Source organism: Crocuta crocuta, unplaced genomic scaffold (genome assembly GCF_008692635.1).
Source record: "Crocuta crocuta isolate KB4526 unplaced genomic scaffold, BGI_CrCroc_1.0 scaffold30, whole genome shotgun sequence".
Lineage (NCBI taxonomy): Eukaryota > Metazoa > Chordata > Mammalia > Carnivora > Hyaenidae > Crocuta > Crocuta crocuta.
The window spans coordinates 12,199,059-12,217,466 of record NW_027528345.1 but is presented as its reverse complement, the minus strand read 5'-3'; the positions used below and the strand labels follow the sequence as shown (position 1 = coordinate 12,217,466).

At 57.9% G+C, this 18,408-nt stretch overlaps 1 protein-coding gene across 2 annotated transcripts in view; it reads left to right on the top strand.

Moving 5' to 3' along the window:
• KRT80 (keratin 80) overlaps window positions 1–17,472 on the top strand; it is a 22,714-nt gene extending 5,242 nt beyond the window's left edge. Inside the window, exons 2-9 of one of the 2 annotated variants that reach the window (XM_077753440.1) lie at window positions 1,199–1,407; window positions 5,194–5,254; window positions 5,522–5,617; window positions 12,994–13,158; window positions 13,872–13,997; window positions 14,585–14,805; window positions 15,269–15,324; window positions 15,460–17,472. In XM_077753440.1, the coding sequence (XP_077609566.1) occupies window positions 1,199–1,407; window positions 5,194–5,254; window positions 5,522–5,617; window positions 12,994–13,158; window positions 13,872–13,997; window positions 14,585–14,805; window positions 15,269–15,324; window positions 15,460–15,584 (1,059 nt within the window). In that variant the 3' untranslated portion in view covers window positions 15,585–17,472. Of the gene's footprint in view, window positions 1–1,198; window positions 1,408–5,193; window positions 5,255–5,521; window positions 5,618–12,993; window positions 13,159–13,871; window positions 13,998–14,584; window positions 14,806–15,268; window positions 15,325–15,424 lie in introns of both variants that reach the window. The other variant, XM_077753439.1, reaches the window with a different exon arrangement.
• Window positions 17,473–18,408: the final 936 nt, after the last annotated feature.

The following is an 18,408-nucleotide window of genomic DNA, read 5'->3' as shown; positions in this document are numbered from 1 at the left end:
GGGGGGGGGGGGGGGGGGGTGGATGGTGGAAGAGGAGGGCAGGGAAGGGCTGGAGCCTGGTGAGGACAGGCAGCCTGGGGAGAGGCAGGGGGCCCCCCAGGCTGAGCTGGGCTGGACTGGGTGGAGAGAAAAAAAGGTTTCCAGAGGGATCCCGACAGGTGCGGTGGCCAGGGTGGGAGCCGTGGTAGGCCTGCATCAGTGTGCGCAGGAGAGCGGGAAGGAGGCCGTCTGAGAGAGCTGGCAGTGCCCGGAGCCCGCCCAGCCATCCCCCTCATGGCAAAACTGCTCCCAACTAGAGGCAGGAGCCAGTCCGGGAAGGGCAGGTGGGTGCCAGGGCCCACGGTGACTCCAACAGCAGACGGGCCACATGTTGCAGGGGGTCAAAGATTCTAAAGCCCAGCTGCCTGGATGCCACACCTGGCTCTGCCACTTGCTAATTCTGTTACCTTGGGCAAGTTACTTAACCTCTCTGTGAAGTGTGGCGGAGGATAACCGGACCCAGCCCATCAGGTGGTGGGGATCTAAAGAAGCAAAGACAGCAAGCACCTAGAACAAGGTTCTGGCACACAGTAGGGGCCGCATAAACATTTGCTAATGGCGCTGTTCCAAAGCACCTCCCCAGCTTCCTCTCCCAATCAGCCCTGAGAGATGGCCAGGGCAGGCCATCGCTCCCCCAGCTTCTAGCTAGGGAAACTGAGGCTCCGAGAGGCTACAAGCCCAGAGCTGTCGAGAGGATTAGCATTTCAGTAGTAACCAGGCCCTACCCTGCTGAGTTTCCAAGGCAAGATGAGACTAGGCTTGCAGGTGGGGGGGCGGCAGACGGGCATCTGACACCCTGTGCTCCCCAGGTCTCCCACCCAAGCCCCAGGCGGGCATGGAGGGCCTCTCACATGCTTGGCACATTTGGCCCCTTCCCTCCTCTCTCCGGCCCTGCTCCTCCCTTAGGAAACCTTTGCTAATTGGCCCCGCCTCTCCCTCTGATTCCCTCCTCATCTTATCTGTCCATCTTCTGTTGGAACCATCGGTGATTGGAGATGTCATCTGAATGTGCCTCGTGAGGCCCAGGGTGGCGAGCACGGTGCAGATGAGCTGCCACTGCCCAGGGAGGCCCCCACGTGGGCACTGGCGCTGGCCCCGGGCCTCGGCGCCCAGCCCTTCCGTACCCGACCCTGGCACTGCTGCTCCCTTGCTCTTCCAGGTGCAAGCCCTAGAACAGCGCAACCAGCTGCTGGAGACCCGCTGGCACTTCCTGCAGGGCCAGGACTCTGTCACCTTCGACCTCGGGCACCTCTACGAGGAGTACCAGGGCCGGCTGCAAGAGGAAGCACGCAAAGTGAGTCAGGAGCGGGCCCAGCTGGAGGCCAACCTGCTGCAGGTGCTCGAGAAGGTCGAGGAGTTTCGAATCAGGTAGGGCGTGCCTTACGTGGGGGAGGCAGCAGCGACTGACGGTGGGGACCGACCTGCACTCAGATGCAAGGGCCAGGGCTCCCAAGCCACGAAAAGAGAAGACTTCCTTAAAGAACATTCCCTTAGTACAGACTTGCTCACCGAGGACCTACTCTGTGGCAGCCAGTATTCTAAATATCGGGGGGATATGACAGTGAACCCACAGCAACCTTTCCAAACCGTGATCATGGAACAAGGTCAGTCTCGCGTGGGCTGACAGCTAAGTACCTGGGCCCCATCGCAGCCCCCGTCTGCCATCCCCTCCTCTGGTGCCTGTAAACACACTTGCTCTCACCCACATATCCCACTGGCAATGGAAGTTGTCACCAGCTAGAGCAACAGATGGGCTCCTTCCTTGGATACGGTTTGGAAATTTGATCTCGAGTGGGCTGGAAAGGGAAGCAGGTGCAGCCAGGAGGCAGGCACGGTGGGGTTTGGTGGAATAAAGAAACAATCTAGACCCCAAGGTGACACGTGCCTGACCTCAGTAGTCACCTTGGGGTCTAGAGGGACGAGGGAGTCACAGCCCCAGCCTGCGAGATGCTTGTAGACTGAAAGGGGTTCACTCCTTGCCTCCGCCCCTTACTAGCTCTGCGACCTCAGGTACATTGCGTTACGTCCACACCTCATTTCCCCGTCCGTGCCTGGAAGGGTAATGGTGATACTGAACCAAGAGCCTGGTGGGAGGAGGCAGTGGGGAACTCAGAACAGCGCACAGCAGCCAGATACACCAAGTCGTCTGTCCCCTGAAGGCTGAAGTGGCCGGCCCACGGTAGTGATCTTGACCCAGGTTTGCAGAACTGAACTGGGCAGTCTGGAAAGGCAGACCTGGCGCTTGGGTAACTCGGAGGAGAGGCGGCCTCTCTGATCAGACAGCAGACAGGAATTCCAGGACAAGGAGGCTGGGACAGAGCAGAGAGGTTCCCCTTCCTGTGGTCTGGTGTCCTTTGGAGGAGGCCCTCTGCCAGGGGAGGACAGGACGTGCCTTGAATCCCTCCCCTCCCCTCCCCTAGCACCCGGCCCAGCCCCAAGCCTCGCCAGCCCAAGGTGAGGCCTGCAGCCTTGGGAGCAGCCGGCCGAGTGGGGCTGGAGCATAGAGCACCCTATCCGGAGTCCAGGGGTCTAGACTGTGGCTCAGCTCTCCCACCACCTCTCCGTAAGACTCCCCTGCTCAGGCCATATTCAGAGGAGACAGTCACATGGGAAGCTCTCCCCATTCTGGAAGCCTCAGTTTCCTCATCTATCAATCTAGTTGGAACTTTCTGGCCAACAAGTGTGCTCTGCAGCCCTGTCCAGGGCTCAGCCATGAGGCTGAGCCCCTCCGTGGCCTAGGGGCCACCGATCCCCAGCCCTGCCCTACCAGTTTCTATTGAAACCCGTAGGGAACCTCAATGCCCATTCTGGGCTGCCGGATTTCAACGTCTGACCATGATGAGGCGTGCAGGGTCGGCATACAGAACCCAAGACATTATACACTGACACCTAGCAGGTCTTTGGCCCTCAGAGAACCAGAGAATGGCGGGATGGGGGGCTTGGATCTTCCTTTCATGGGGAAGGAAACAAGGCCCAGAGAGGGCAGGGAGTTGTCCAGAGTCACACAGCCATTGCATGCTAAGTCCCGTCTCTAACGCCAGCCAGCCACGGGGTACGGCTGCTCCCATGAGCCCAGCCAGATCACATCCGTGGAGGCGCTTTGCAAGTGGAAGTTCTGTACAAACACTACTTGTTGTTTTAATCTGGCTCAGCCTCCCCATTTGGCCCACTGCCTGCCTTCCATCTGCTATCTGAGCTCGCTGTTTGGGCTCAGGGCCTCTCTTCCCCTCTCTGGGTAGGGAGCCCACCAGGGTTGCGGAAGATGAGTTTGGAGGGCTTCTGGCTCCACAGGCCAGGCCCAGGGGAGCTACGGCCTGGCTGTGCAGAGCCTGGGGGGCCCCAGGAGCCAGGAGACGCCAGACCAAGCCCTAACAAGGAGGGGTGTGCCCTGCCTCTATAAGGCCGATGAGATCAGCTTCACTTCTGGAAATAAACAAGTTGGGGGTGGGGGGTGCTGGGGTGGGTGTGACAAGCTGGAAAGGGCTGAGAATGGGTTTGGGAATTCGTGGCTGGCAGACTGGCAGTGGGGGAGATGGTATTTACCTGAATCTCCATGAGCATGGAGACTTCCCGGCTTTGACGTAGCCACGACCCCAAGGATCAGCTAGCTAACTCTCCTATTTACTGAGGATGAAGCAGAGGCCAGGCATAGCCTCTTGAGAAACCACTCGCCCAAGGCCACACAGCAAGTGACTCAGGGGTGCCATGTACAGTTGTGCAAGAGGTTCACTGCACAAAAGCATCTGGTTGAGGGGGTGAACTAGGGCTGAAATCCAACAGAGTTGGTGAAGAGGGAGGAGGGAAGCCTATACAAAAGGAGGGAAAGGGCAGTGAGGAGTAAGGAGGTTTGACACCTCAGGGAACACCCCCCCCCCACTGGACAGCTTCCCCCAAGGTCCTGCCCCCAGACAGGTAGAATTCTGGTCTCCAAATGGAAGGAGAGGAGAGAGCCTTGAGCACTGGGCTTATGTGGAGAGGGCCAGCCAATGAGGGGCTTCTCAGCTTGGGGCTCCCTAGACCCCTGCCCCCAGTGCAGGGAATTCCTCAGAGGTCACCAAATTCCCAGTGGGAAGTCTGGGAAGGAAGTGCAGAGACCCACCCACTCCCTCTGCAAAGAGGCCTCCCACGGTTTCTCTCCAGAAAAGTTAGAGGCCAAGGTAGAAGGGTTGGAGGCCGGGGCCTGGTATTAGATAGAGCAGAGCCCAGGTAATAATAATAGCTTTAGCAGGCACCATGCACGTTGTAAACACTCCATGTATTAACTTTTATAACCCTCATGACATCACTATGATCATGACTGAGGCACACACAAGTGCTCGTTCAAGGTCACGCAGCAGGTTAGCAAGGGGCCAGGATCCGAGCCCAAGCGGTGTGGCTCTGGAGCCCACTTGCACAGGAAAGAGTGCAAGCAAAGCTTCCTGGGCACGTGGCTGGCTCTGCTAGGCCCCAGACTGTAGCCCAGTCTCCTCGGCCCACCCTCCGCCCCACCCCCATGACCCGCACCCTAAGGGCCCCTTGCAGACAGGCTCTTGGAGGCACACTGAGTTTCAGAGACCCCTGTCCAGTGGGCTCTTGTCACCTTGGGTCTACTCCCCTTTCTCGGTTTCTCGGGTGGGCTGGTAGAAAAGCAGCCTGAGTGGTGGCAGGTCCAGCCAGCTGCCGTGGGCGATGGGTGACCCGGCCTCCACTGCGAGGTCAGGGACTGGGGAGGGCAGGCGGCTATAATTAGAGCCGCCAGTGATTCAGGCATTCCCTGGAGAGGAGGGAGGGAACCAGGAAGCGCAGAACCCCCACATCCACCAAGGTGGGCACGGCTGGGGGGGGGCGGGAAGTCTTTAGCTGGCAGACACCCCACCCCCAGGGGCCAAGATTAGAGGAAGAGGTTACGGTCGGGGACCCAGAGTCTCCCATCCAACAGTGCTCTTATTTCAAACACAAGGTGGACTTGAGCAAGGAGACAAATCTAAGAAGAGAGAGAACCCACCTGTGTTGAGTTCTGACTATGCACATCTGTTGCATATCAGGGCTGGACTTCGTCCGACCACATGCACACACACACGCACACACACGGAACTGACCGGCCTCTCTCTCTCTATTTATTTCTCTCTCTCTCTCTCTCTCTGCCGCTGCCTCGCCCCCCTGCCCCCATCCCAGGTATGAGGATGAGATCTCCAAGCGCACAGACATGGAGTTCACCTTCGTCCAGCTGAAGAAGGTAGCCTGCGCAGCATGTCCCAAGGGCTCCTTCCTCGGGGAAACCTCCGCCCTTGTTCCCTCGGGGTCCCCTGAGCAAAGCCCTCAGAGGCTTGGGTTCCGGGACCATAGACCGACACCCATATCTGTCCTCACCCTGCTGCTTCACCCAGGCCCTGAGCCAGGGCTCCCTTGGGGCCCACCCCCAGCTCCCTCAGGAGGACGGGCACCCCACTCCCGCACTGGGACGGCCCCCTCCCCCATCCCTCACCACTGCTCCCACCCCCAGGACCTGGATGCCGAGTGTCTTCGTCGGACCGAACTGGAAACCAAGTTAAAAGGCTTGAAGAGCTTCGTGGAGCTGATGAGAAACATCTACGAGCAGGTGAGGAAACGGAGCCAGTGCCCCACGGAGCCAAGAGCTGACTTGTCTGCGTGGGGAGGGGAGGCGGGGAAGGGAAGGGCGTCCAGCAACAATTCCCTAAACCCCTTCCTGCGCTGCTGTGAATAATCCCACGTGTCCCCACATCACTCATTTCGCGGAGCACAGGCAGGTTGCCAAGAGGCCCCTCTCTCAAGGAGAAGCGGTTCCTTGGGGTGTGCTGGTGTGCAGAGGGGGCGTGGGGGGCCAGGTGCGTCCAGGCAAGGCTTGGGAAGGGGTGTTAGGGGCAGAGAACCGGGGGGCCTTGACCAGCTGTTCTTACGGAACAAATCCCTCCCCATCCCTGCAGCCTAAATGGCGGGCACCCCAGGCGAGGTATGACAGGCACGTGCTTCCCCTCCCGTTTCGGGCTGAGGCAGAGGAGACCTATAGTCAGATTCTTTGGTTCCCAGACAAGGCCAGCTTCTGCCGGAACAAAAGTGACCCTGGAAAGGCAGACAGAGGAGCCTCCAGGTACCTTCTGATTTGTCCCTTAGTCCTCAGCTGAGCCTGGGGAGAACACGGCCCCGCAAGGCCGAGGGCACGGCCAGTGCGGTCAGCAGATGGTAAGGAGGTGTGGGGCGATGTCAGTTCAGCTACGAGCAGGCAGAATCATTGCTGGGCACAGCAGCAATGGGTGCTGCAAACTGCTGGTGCCAAACCACGGCAGCGCAGCCAAGATCAGAGCAGGCACCAAAAAGTTCTGCTAACGCAGCCCTCGGGGCTGCCGACCCCAGTTTCATGGCCTCGTCCTGTGGATAGTGAGGTTGGGCCTCGTGGCTACAGGTGGGCCACACTGCTTTCCAGCGGGCTGGGTCCCCAGCTAGGGCTGCCAGGGCCTGAGACCTGTCTCTGGCGGCATAGCAGAGACTGCCACAACCCTCGGAACAGCGGGAAGGCAACCCTGCCAGGGGGACCAGGGCATCGGCCGCCCTGAGAGGCCTCGCGTCCCTGGCAGAGCCCTCTTCAGCCAGGCCAAGCCGTGGGAGGCCGGCCAGGGCACCATGCCCGCCGACCAGCTTGAGAAGTGGGCCAGGGGCTTCCTCTGTCCAAACTCACTGTGGAGCCGGGCAGACAGCCGCAGGGCCAGTGTTTCAGAATCTCCACTTGACCGTGTGCCTCTCAGCAACCCCGGAGCCCAAGCTCTGAGCCAGGACAGCTGGCCCTGCCAGCGTGGAGACATGACTGGAGGTGGGCCAGGCATGAGCAGTAGTACACCTAGGCATTGGACCAACTTCTTGGTCCGTGCCCCATTTGGATTTAGCAGCTCTGGGACCCCAAATCCTGACTCTTTATCTTTTTTTTTTCCATTTCTGTGACTTTGGGCAAGTTATTTCGCCTCCTGCTGCCTCAGTTTCTTCATCTGTAAAATGGGCTGAGTCATAATACCGGGCCCACAGGGTTCTGCTGATTACTAAACACAGTCATCCATTTAACAAGTGTAGATTGCAAGCCTGCCAGGCGCCTAGCACTGATACCACAGCAGTGGGCGGGGTGGGCAAAGTCCATGCTCTTGGGGACTACCCCCTAGCTAAGAGGGGACGGGGCTACCCCCCAGCTAAGAGGGGACAGGTAATATGCCAGTACATGAACATCTGAGCAAGGTCATTTGGGAGGGTGAAGAGTGCTGGCTGCAGAGAGCCAGATGATGCAGTGGTGGTGGAGAGGGAGGGGAAGGTCAAGGATGGGGGAGCAGTGGGGAGGGGTGCATCTCAGAGGAGGTATGAGTGAAGGCCCTAGCTGGCGAGGTCCAGCCCAGGGGAGAGTTGAGAGGCTTCACCCAGAAGGAAGATCTGTCTAAAGCACTGAAGGCGCGAGGGGTCTGGTGAGGAAGGGGAGTGGGAGGAGCGGCTGTGGCTAGAACAGAACTGAGCAGGCGGGGCTCAGCTCACACGGGGGCTCGGGCCCCGAGTCCAGGTTTGGAGCTCATCCTAAGAGTGCTGGGCAGCTCCTGGGGGCCCTGGGAGGGATGGTACAGAGAGGGGAGCGGCTAGGCCTGTGCCCTCGTGAGGCCACTGTGCATGCGGGGGTGCTCAGTGCACACGGCAGCTGCTAGGAGGCAGTGAGGTGCCTAGTCAGTGTCGGGTCGTAAGGTCTGTGTGTCCATGGACATGGACAGGCTGAGAAGCAATGCTGACCCTGTGCTCCAAGGATTCCCCACGCCCGTGGGCCCCTAAGCTGGCCCTCACAGAAATAGAACATGAGCCCCATCCGTGATTATTTTTCTAGTAGCCACATTTTAAAACAAGAAACAGAAAAAATTAATTTTAATGATTCGATTTATTCGGCCCCGTATACCCGCAACGTGATTATTCAGCATATATAATCAACCCAAAAAATTAAGAGGCTGTTTTGCATTCTCTTTCTCATGCTCAGTCTTCGAACTCTGGTGTGCGTTTTACACTTACAGCTCATCTCAGTTCCGATGCCACATTTTGAGGGCTCACTACCACACGTGGCTAGTGGCTACCAGGTGGGGCCGGGCAGGTCTAAGCGAAGGGAGGTGCCAGCCGGGGCTGGCTCAGGGGACAGAGAAGCATGGTGGGACGTGAGTAACCCCAGGAGGGCTGGACACTCGAGTTCCGACTTCTAGCAGACACCAGATCAGAAAAGCCTGGCTATGCAGCCCACCTCTACATTTCAGAAAATAGGACTTTTCCTCTACACACACACACACACACACACACACACACAGGTCAGGACAGTTTCATCCCCTATTACAATGCTATGTTAGCTACTGTTTATTGAGTACCTACTATATCCCAGGGAACTGTGCTAAACGCCTTCCAGATGGAATCTCATTTACTCCTCATGGCAACCCTATAAAGGTAGGGATGACAATTAAGAGGGCACAAACTTCAGAGCAGCTTTTGGATTTGAATCCTGGCTCGGTAGTTATGTGAGCTCTAGCACATTCTTTCATCTCTCTCTAGAGCCCAATTTCCCTATCTATAAAATGGGGGGAAATAATAGAGCCTAGCTTACCGGCTGGTTTTGAGGATCTATTTTGTGAATATACGCTAAAGCAGGGGCACACGGGTGTCTCAGTCAGTTAAGCATCTGACTTCGGCTCAGGTCATGATCTCGCAATTTGTGAGTTCAAGCTCCGTGTCTGACTCTGTGCTGACAGCTCTCTCTCTCTCTCTTTTTTTTTTCAATGTTTATTTTTAAGAAGAGAGACAGAATGTGAGCAGGGGAGGAGCAGAGACAGAGGGAGACACAGAATCGAAGCAGGTTCCAGGCTCTGAGACGTCAGCACAGAGCCTGACTCAGGACTCAAACTCACAAACTGCCAGATCATGACCTGAGCTGAAGTTGATGCTTAACCGACTGAGCCACCCAGGCACCCCTCTCTCTCTCTTAAAAATAAACATTTAAAAATTAAAATACACACACACACACACACATATGCGAAAGCAGTCAGAACAGTATCTGGTACATGATAAGTATTAAATGTTAGCTGGTTTCAGTTCTAAAATTACACCTATTTTACAGATGAGAAAATGGAGGCTCAGAGAGGCTTTAAAACACCTGGCCAGGGATACAGTGCTAATAAGAGGTGGTAATGTTCAGAGTGCAGTGCCATTAAGCACTCTATTTTACCGAGCAGCAGTCAATTACCCCCTCAGTCACTGGCTACCCTGACCTGGGGACCACAAAGAGCGTAGTCAGGCGCGTGGCCGTGTCCTCCGGCTCTGGGCTGAAGAGAAGCTCTAAACTGCACGCCGGCTCAATTCTTGCCAACTCGGAGGCGCACATGCTCTGTAGGGCCCATCCCAAGGCGGCTGCACACAGCCGGCATTGTTATGTCCCCTGCAGCCAGAGGGCCCAACCTGTCTCAACAGGTCTACAGAGGTTCTACACCCTCCGTTTCCTCCTTCTGTTTACCGAGCTCATGCTTACCCTGCGTCTTTCCAGAAAGGGCCTGAGTCTGTTCCATCGGCTCTGTGTTGCCAACCCTTCTCCCTGCCGGTGGGGAGCCTCCCCTACAGTGCATTCTGACAGTGCCCTGGTGTTTTCCTGGCCCATGACAAGTGCCGGCTCTGGCCGGGGTTGGGGGCTTTACGTGGAACTCCCTACGCCCACCGGCCCCCCATAGCGTGTTGACCAAGTAAAAGCCCCAAAGCTGCATTCCCGAAACCATCCACAGCCACGCCCTGGTTGGGATATGGGTTCCGGGTGGGAAATGATGACCTGGAGCAGCAGAGGTGGGACACAGGTCTGTAGGGACCATCGAGCGCATACTAGCAAAGGGTCGGGCCTTCCCCTTGCTTTTGCCCAGAGGTCTTTGTTAAGTGCATTTGAAGAGCGATGAAAATCCTTCATCGGGAGACCTCACGGGGCAGCTGGCCACTAGGCTCAGGGTCCTGCCAGCTCCGGGATGGGGACAGGTTGCCCACAGCGGGCCTTCTGTACGCCCACCACTGCCTTAACCTTCCTCCTGCATGACCCTTGTCCCCAGGGAGGCCAGCGGGTGGGGTTGGGCAGCCAGCAGACAGGGCAGGGGCGGCCTTCCTCCGTGGGCCTCCACTTGGGCCCAGTGGAATCTGCAGCGATCCAAGCTCCGGGTCAGAAGCACCAGCCCCTGCAGGCTCAGCCCCAACCTCTCTGGGCAACAAGACAGTCAGAGGGTGAGGAGGGGGCCTGAAGTCAGCAACCAAGGTCAGAATACAGTCATGAGACAAAAACTGAACCTGGATCTGAGCAAGCCTCACCAACTGCCAGTTTTCAGGAAACACAGGGGACACAAGAGCAGATGAGACACCAGCACACGATGCAATCAGTAAATTCCAGACTGCAGGAAGGCTACAAGGCAAGCGACCTTGTTTCCAACAAGAGAGACAGCAGGGCGCCTGGGCAGCTCAGTCGGGTAAGGGTCCAGCTCTAGGTTTTGGCTCAGGTCACGATCTCACGGGTCCNAAGTGCATTTGAAGAGCGATGAAAATCCTTCATCGGGAGACCTCACGGGGCAGCTGGCCACTAGGTTCAGGGTCCTGCCAGCTCCGGGATGGGGACAGGTTGCCCGCAGCGGGCCTTCTGTACGCCCACCACTGCCTTAAGCTTCCTCCTGCATGACCCTTGTCCCCAGGGAGGCCAGCGGGTGGGGTTGGGCAGCCAGCAGACAGGGCAGGGGCGGCCTTCCTCCGTGGGCCTCCACTTGGGCCCAGTGGAATCTGCAGCGATCCAAGCTCCGGGTCAGAAGCACCAGCCCCTGCAGGCTCAGCCCCAACCTCTCTGGGCAACAAGACAGTCAGAGGGTGAGGAGGGGGCCTGAAGTCAGCAACCAAGGTCAGAATACAGTCATGAGACAAAAACTGAACCTGGATCTGAGCAAGCCTCACCAACTGCCAGTTTTCAGGAAACACAGGGGACACAAGAGCAGATGAGACACCAGCACACGATGCAATCAGTAAATTCCAGACTGCAGGAAGGCTACAAGGCAAGCGACCTTGTTTCCAACAAGAGAGACAGCAGGGCGCCTGGGCAGCTCAGTCGGGTAAGGGTCCAGCTCTAGGTTTTGGCTCAGGTCACGATCTCACGGGTCCTGAGTTCGAGCCCCATATCAGGCTCTGTGCTGACAGCGCAGAGCCTGCTTGGGATTCTCTCTCTCTCTCTCTCTCTCTGCCCCTCCCCCACTCGTTTACTCTGTCTCTCTCAAAAATAAATAAACTTAGAAATTTTTATTTAAGTGAGAAAAACAGCAAAAGAGAGAGAAAGAGGAAGAGAGAAAGATAGAGGGGCATATAGAGTAAGAGAGACTTAGAGACACATGGACCAATTGCAATAGATGGACCTTCTTTGGATCCTGATTCAAACAAACAGGCAAGACAGAGAATCAGAAAAATGGGAACAAGGACCAAAATTTGCTGACTGAAGTAAAGGTCGAGGGTGAACTGTGAATGCCAGTAGGAGTAATTGTGCCGTCTGTGCCCCACGCCCTTCCTCCTCCAGGTGAGCCCCACCCCTGCCTCCCAGGGTGCCCGCCCCCCTCCCTGCCACCTGACTCACCCTGTCTGTACAGTGCTGGCCACAGACCCTGCTCCTCCTTCCCGCACCAGCCCTGCCCAGGCCTGGGTCATTCAGCAAGTCCAGGGGAAGTGACCCAGGGCCTGGAAGGTGACACCTTGAAGCCCCTTTATGAAGACCCCTGTCCCCTGTCCCCCACCTTCCTCTCTGCATACCCCCGAGCATTCAGGCCACAAGCTGTCAGGGGTGCAGCCTGGGGCTAGAAAGTAGCCCGGCTTCCACTTCTGTCCCTGCCCCTCCAGGGAGCTTAGCAGGAGTAGCAAGGGCTCTAGGAAGCTGGCTCTGCACCCATGGCCCTCTCCATAACCTCTCTGTGCCGCATTCTCTTTCCTCTGTAACCTGGGGCTAGCGGTCACGCCAGCCTGGCTAGGATGAAATGTGAGGAGGTCTGAAAAGCACTTAGCACAGAGCCTGGCCAGTAATAAGCCCCCAGGGAAATGAGAGGTTTTACCACTTCCAGGGTTTCTGAGGACGTGAGTTTCCGACACGGGGCTAAATCCCATGAACCGTGAGATCATGACCTGAGCCGAAATCAAGAATCAGACGCTCAACTAACTAAGCCAGGCTGGCATTTTCTAAGCAGAGAAAAGGACAGAGCAGAGGAGGGAAGAGGCACCCTAAAAGATGGGGAGAAGCTGAAAATATTGAGGCTGAATTGTGTTGTTGAGGACAAGCTCCTCAGCCGGATGGTGGGGAGCCCCAAGTCTCTGGGGGGACTCTGAAGTTACCTCGGCCTCTGTCCCTGGCAGGGGAGCAAGGGGAACAGTATTGTCAGCCTCTGGCCCCATTCCTGCCTCTAATCACCCACAGGCTCCCATTCCAATACTTACTCAGCAAACAGTAGCGTTCACTTCCGATGTGGAGGGCTCAGAGAGGGCCGCGGCTCCCCAGGCCCCCGGGGGCTCCCGCCAGAGAGGGAGGCCAGGCTGCATGCCACGGAGCCATGCTGGGGCGGAGGGGCCAGAGCCCCCTACCAGGCATCCAGGGCCTTTGCCCCATGAGCCAGGAGGAAAGCGTCCCACCCTGGGAGAGGCAGGGACACTGAAGAGAAATGGCTTTAGGGTGAACCCCGTCCCCTCTACCCAGAGAGGGAGGCAAAGCTGTGGATGGGAAGGGGCAGCGAGTTGCTTCCCAAGAGTCGTAGCTGGAAGCAAGTGGCCAAGAGGCACTCATCGTTGGGTCACCCCTCCCGGAGACAGGGAGTGCCACTCTCCACTCACCCTGGGGACGCAGGGACCGTGGGGGACTACAGTTGGCTGAGGGTCTGGTCCGCCTCCACCAGCCCTGAGCCCCCCGTGTCTGTGCCCGGCCAGGAGCTGAAGGAACTGACAGCCCAGGTAAAGGATGTGTCAGTGACCGTGGGCATGGACAGCCGCTGCCACATTGACCTCAGTGGCATCGTGGAGGAGGTGAAGCTCCAGTATGATGCCATCGCGGCCCGCAGCCTGGAGGAAGCTGAGGCATACTCCCGGAGACAGGTCAGGTTCGGGGCTGACTGAGCAGGGTGGGGAGGGGCTGAAGTCGCCCCAGATCTGTGAGCTGACAGTCTGTGAGAGGGGCATGGGGTGCACGGGGGTGGTGTGGGGATCACAGGAGCAGCGTGGGAAGCAGAGGGATGGCATGGGGAGCACAGGGGCAGCGTGGGGAGCACAGGGGCGGCATGGGGAGCAGAGGGGAGGCGTGGAGAGCACAGGGGAGGTGTAGGGAGCACATGGGTGGTGTGGGGAACACAAGGGTGGTGTGGGGAGCACAGGGGCGGTGTGGGGAGCACAGGGATGGCGTGGGGAGCACAAGGGTTGCATGACGAGCAGAGGGGAGGTGTGGGGAGCACAGAGGTGGCATGAGAAGCACAGGGGTGGCCTGGGGAACACAAGGGTGGGATGGGGAGCACCGAGGCAGCACAGCCGGTTCACGGGCAGGTGTGGAGAATGTGAGAGCCCAGCACTCCAGCACTGCCGGCCGAGAGGTGATGCCCTGGGGGAAGGTTGGCACCAGGCCAGGGGTGGGCCCAGCCAGAGCCAGGCATGGGACGGGGGCAGGAGTTCGAGGCTGGCCTGGGTGCGCTGGGCTGCACAGGAGGTAGAGCTGGGGAGGCGGGCAGGGAGCGCTGGTGAGGGAAAAAGGGAGCATCGAGGGGCAAGGGACCAGGGAGGGAGCTGCCCCTCACTGCCACCTCCTCCTCGCCCTGCAGCTGGAGGAGCGAGCCGCCTGCTCAGCTGAGTTTGGGAACAGCCTCCAGAGCAGCCGCAATGAGATCGCCGACCTCAACGTGCACATCCAGAAGCTTCGATCCCAGATCCTCTCCATCAAGAGCCATGTGAGTATCTTGAGGCCCCACCTGGGAGGTGCGGGGGGAGGCAGGGAGGAGTGCACACTCCTCACACTCACATTCATGTGCTGAGCACATGCAACACCAGGAGCAGGTCACTTAGCAGCTCTGGGCCTCAGTTTCCCCACCAGTCCTCCTAAGAGGGCTTTGAGGATCACGTGAGCATCGCATGTAAAGGCGCTCTGTACACTGGCCAGCACTGGGGGAACGGAACAGAGCACCAGCCCAAGCACCAGAGCCCACCTCCTCCCTCCCAGGCCTCAGGCCAACGATACAGGGGGAAGGGAGTGGCTTAGGCGTCCAGCCAGGACAAGCCTTATAGCAAATGCTGTTCTGAGGCTCCTCCAGGGGCTGTGGAACTTCCCTCTCTCGTGACCTCCAGGGAGGGTCTCCTTGGGTCTAACTGGACTCCCTCTTGCCACCATGCAACACAGTGCCACCCCCCAAGAGTAAACAGCTGCGTAGCCCTCCCGGCCTCACACACCCCCACTGGGGACAGAGGAGGGCTCCCGGCCCACTCTCCTCCCGCCCAGGGCTCACTAACTAACCCCTTCCCTTTGCTGTCCTGGCCACAGTGCCTTAAACTGGAGGAGGACATCAAGGCGGCCGAGGAGCAGGGGGAGCTAGCTTTCCAGGACGCCAAAGCCAAGCTGGCCGAGCTGGAGGCCGCCCTGCACCAGGCCAAGAAGGACATGGCGCGGCAGCTGCGCGAGTACCAGGAGCTCATGAACACCAAGCTGGCCCTGGACATCGAGATCGCCACCTACCGCAAGCTGGTGGAGGGCGAGGAGAGCCGGTGAGTGCAGGGGAGGGCAGGGTGGAGCTGCAGGACTGACTGGGTGCCCGTCCCATGCAAAGCCAGCCTCCCCTCCAGCTAGGTCCTGTGAGCCAGGAAGACCTCGGGTCCTGGGGTCCTGGCTCAGCCACTTACAAATCAGGACCTCGGCCCATCCGTTAAATCCTCTGTTTTCTTATCTGGAAAAGGAGCTGGTCATGACACAGCCTATGGTGGGGAGGACTGATACGATTCTACCTGCGAATGTCTGTCATAATTAATCATTATGGCATAATTGAGCAGGGGAAAGGAAACAGAGGCCCAGAGAGGGCAAGCTGGCTAGCCAGAGTCACACAGTAGGCCAGCCAGGACTGGGGATAACAACCAAGAACTGCCCTCCGCCTGCCACTTCCAGGGTCCCAGGCTCAGGGGGGACTTAAGCCACAGGCCCCCTTCACAACCCACCATTCCTCTCCCCATCCAGGATGGACTTGCCTTCAACCACCATGGTCAGCGTTGTGCAGTCCCGATCCAAAACCGGTGAGTCCACGTGCCCTAGGAACCCCCGGTGGGGAACGGGGCACGGTGTGGGGAGCCACGACCCTAAAGGCATGGTTTTAAGTGGCTCCCACACCTCCAGCCCCTTCCCTGCCCCACCCCTTATGTTCCCTGTAGCTGCCTCCAAGTCTGGCCTTTCAAGAGCGCCCTCCCGGAAGAAGAGGAACAGAAAAGGCCCTGTGATCAAAATCACCGAAATGTCTGAGAAGTTCCTCTCGCAGGAGTCAGAGGCCTCGGAGTAAAGGCAGCTGGACCCCAGGAGCCCAAGTCACTCCCCTGCCGCAGGAGGGACTTAAGCTAAACTCAAGAAAGCAGCTCGGAGCCTCTCGGTTGGGAGGGGAGGCAAACCGGATTCTGAATGGAAAGGAGAAGGGGTCCCAGCAACGTCCGTGTTTTGGGGGGCTGCCGAGGGTGGCACACGACTGCAGCCAGCTCTTCAGAATCGCTCCACTCCATCTCAACATTCCGGTCTCACCCTTCCAACCTTCTGGCCAGACGTTTTCCCAGCTGGATAAACTGGTATTGGGGGTCAGTTTTCTCTCCACCTCCTTGCTCTTCTGAGGCTCCTCCCCAAACAGAGGGCTCTGACCGAGGAACCTTCCACCCTTTCGCCCAACCCTTGCCCTAAACTCACATATCAAGCCTTGCCTTGCCTCTGCCTCGGGACCGAGGCTGGTGCCTTCGCTCCCCCAGCCCCAGCCAGCCATGGATCATGGGCTGGTGAGGACTGCGTGGGCACCTCCCCACATCTGGAGTTCCTGAGGAGGCCGGGTGCTGAGCACCCCTGGGTTTCTTGCACCACCCGGGGCCCCCAGAGACCTGACAGTATTAGGCAGTGAAAGGAGGAAGTCCCCCAGGTGTGTGGGTCCTAAGCCTGGACCTCTGAGGTCCGCCCAGACACCTGTGCCTCTTCCCTCCTCCTGTGGGTCCCTCACAGCAGGCCAGTCGGAACTGGACAGGCTGCCCAGCCAGCTCCCGGCTCCTTCTCCAGAAGCTATTCTTGCCATAACCAACCCCCTATGAGAGGGAAGTCAGAGGGCAGCCCGGGACCAAGCAGGAGAATGTGGCCCTCCCTTCTCCTCCCTGCGGTCCTGTGGTTCCCCACCCTGCCCAGGATCCAAGCTCTCTGCACCCTGGTCTCTTGCCTAGGGGTTCCCCAAGCCTGGAACCTGGCCCTGGTGGACCAGGCCCTGGAGACCCCCAGCTTCATCCCTACCATGAAGCCCTGGGCTATTTCCCATGAATCCCACCTCTCGGGTCCCTGTTCTCTCCATCAGGCCATCAGACTTGGCCCTCCCCTCCTTTGCATTCACTGAGGAGCCCAGGAACACTCCGCACCTGTGGGGTTAGGGCTCCTTCTTTCCTCCTTCCTCCGCCCCCTCCTCCCGCCGCGCCCACTCCCCTGCCTACTGTGGGGCCGTGAAGAAGGTGCAGTCCAGGCAGGTCTGGGAGTTTCTGAGCCCTTCAGATTGGGCTGGGGGAGCCCCAGTGACAACCAAAAATGAATTCTGCGTCCAAAGAGAAGATTGGGGGCTGGGAGGAGCATTCCTCTTTCCTCATCTCGGCTCTCACCTTCAGGGCTCGAAGGGGAATCCTGGCAGCTCCAGCCCCCCTCATCCACATGCCACCCTCTGTCCTGCCCTCCTTTCTCCCTACCTGCCCCTGCTTCTTTCTGCTGCTAGCCTCAGTCTTCCACCCCTTCATCTCACTTTCCAGGACATGGTCCCCCAAGGCCTTGACCCCTTTGAGGCCTCAAGGTCCTCCAAGCCTCTGGGGGGCGCTGAAGGGCCACCGACTCTCAGGCTGGAGGAAACTCAGACATAGACTCATCACTGAAGTCGCCTAAGGGTGCTGATTGCTGCTCTTTCTCTGCCTATTTATTGGTTTCCAAGGGAGCAAGTCCTCAGTGGGGATGCAAGGTATAGAGAGTATATATATTATTTTTCATAACTTATGTGGCTTTTAACTTATTGCTTCCCTTCCTGTTTCTGCATAGTCAGTGCTATATTTACTATCTGGATAAAGAACACATATCCCAGCCACCCCACCTGGCTGGCTGACTATCTTGGGGCAGTGCCCCCTTCTCCCTCCAAGGGATGAATAAAATGCTGAGATATGTCCATGGATAAAGCTGTGTGTCTGTTTTTATCTGCCCTCTCAGGATTGGCCAGTCACTGACTGGTCTGACAGGTTGGCCACAGGACTTTGGGGATTCTCCAATTATGGGGAAGGGGTCCAGGGACTTAATTATACCTCCAGACCAATGCAACTCAGACACCAAAAGGTCTCCTGCCCCCCACCACCCTAAAAGGAGGCTTTCCCAGTGTGGACCTACGTTCCCCATGCCTCCTGAGGTGTCTAGGCACCATGTGGCCACCTCGGCAAGCACAGACATGGGGGATTCCCCAAGCACTTCAGCCCGAACGTGGGGGTTGGCATGGCCCAGCATATATTCTGATGGGTACAGGCCTAATCCTGCCAAAGCAAACTCTAGATCAACAAACAAGGATCCAAGGACCTTCTCCAAGCCCAGCCCTGTGGTAAGACACCCACGATTGTTCCCCACCCTTCCATCTCGGGAAGCTCACAGTCAAGTTGAAAGATAAGCTATCTACCTAAGATGGCCATCCCGAACTTCCTAACCAAGTGAGAAGTTCAGGGAAGAGAAGGGCTCATTCAGGGAACCAGAGAATCAGAACAGGCTCCCTGAATGTATTATTGTTTTTTTAATGTTTATTTATTTTTGACAGACCTGGCATGAGAGGGGGACGGGCAGAGAGAGAGGGAGACACAGAATCCAAAGCAGGTTCCAGGCTCTGAGCCAGCAGCACGGAGCCCGATGCGGGGCTCAAACTCATGAGCCATGAGATCATGACCCAAGCCAAAGTCGGACACTCAATCGACTGAGCTGCCCAGGCACCCCTATTTATTACTTTTTAAAGCCATCTCTGTGCCCAACGTGGGGCTCGAACTAATGACCCCGAGATCCAGAGTCGCATGCTCTACCAACTGAGCCAGCCAGGTGCCCCTGAATTTATTATTTGTATCATTTTTCAACTTCTTTTT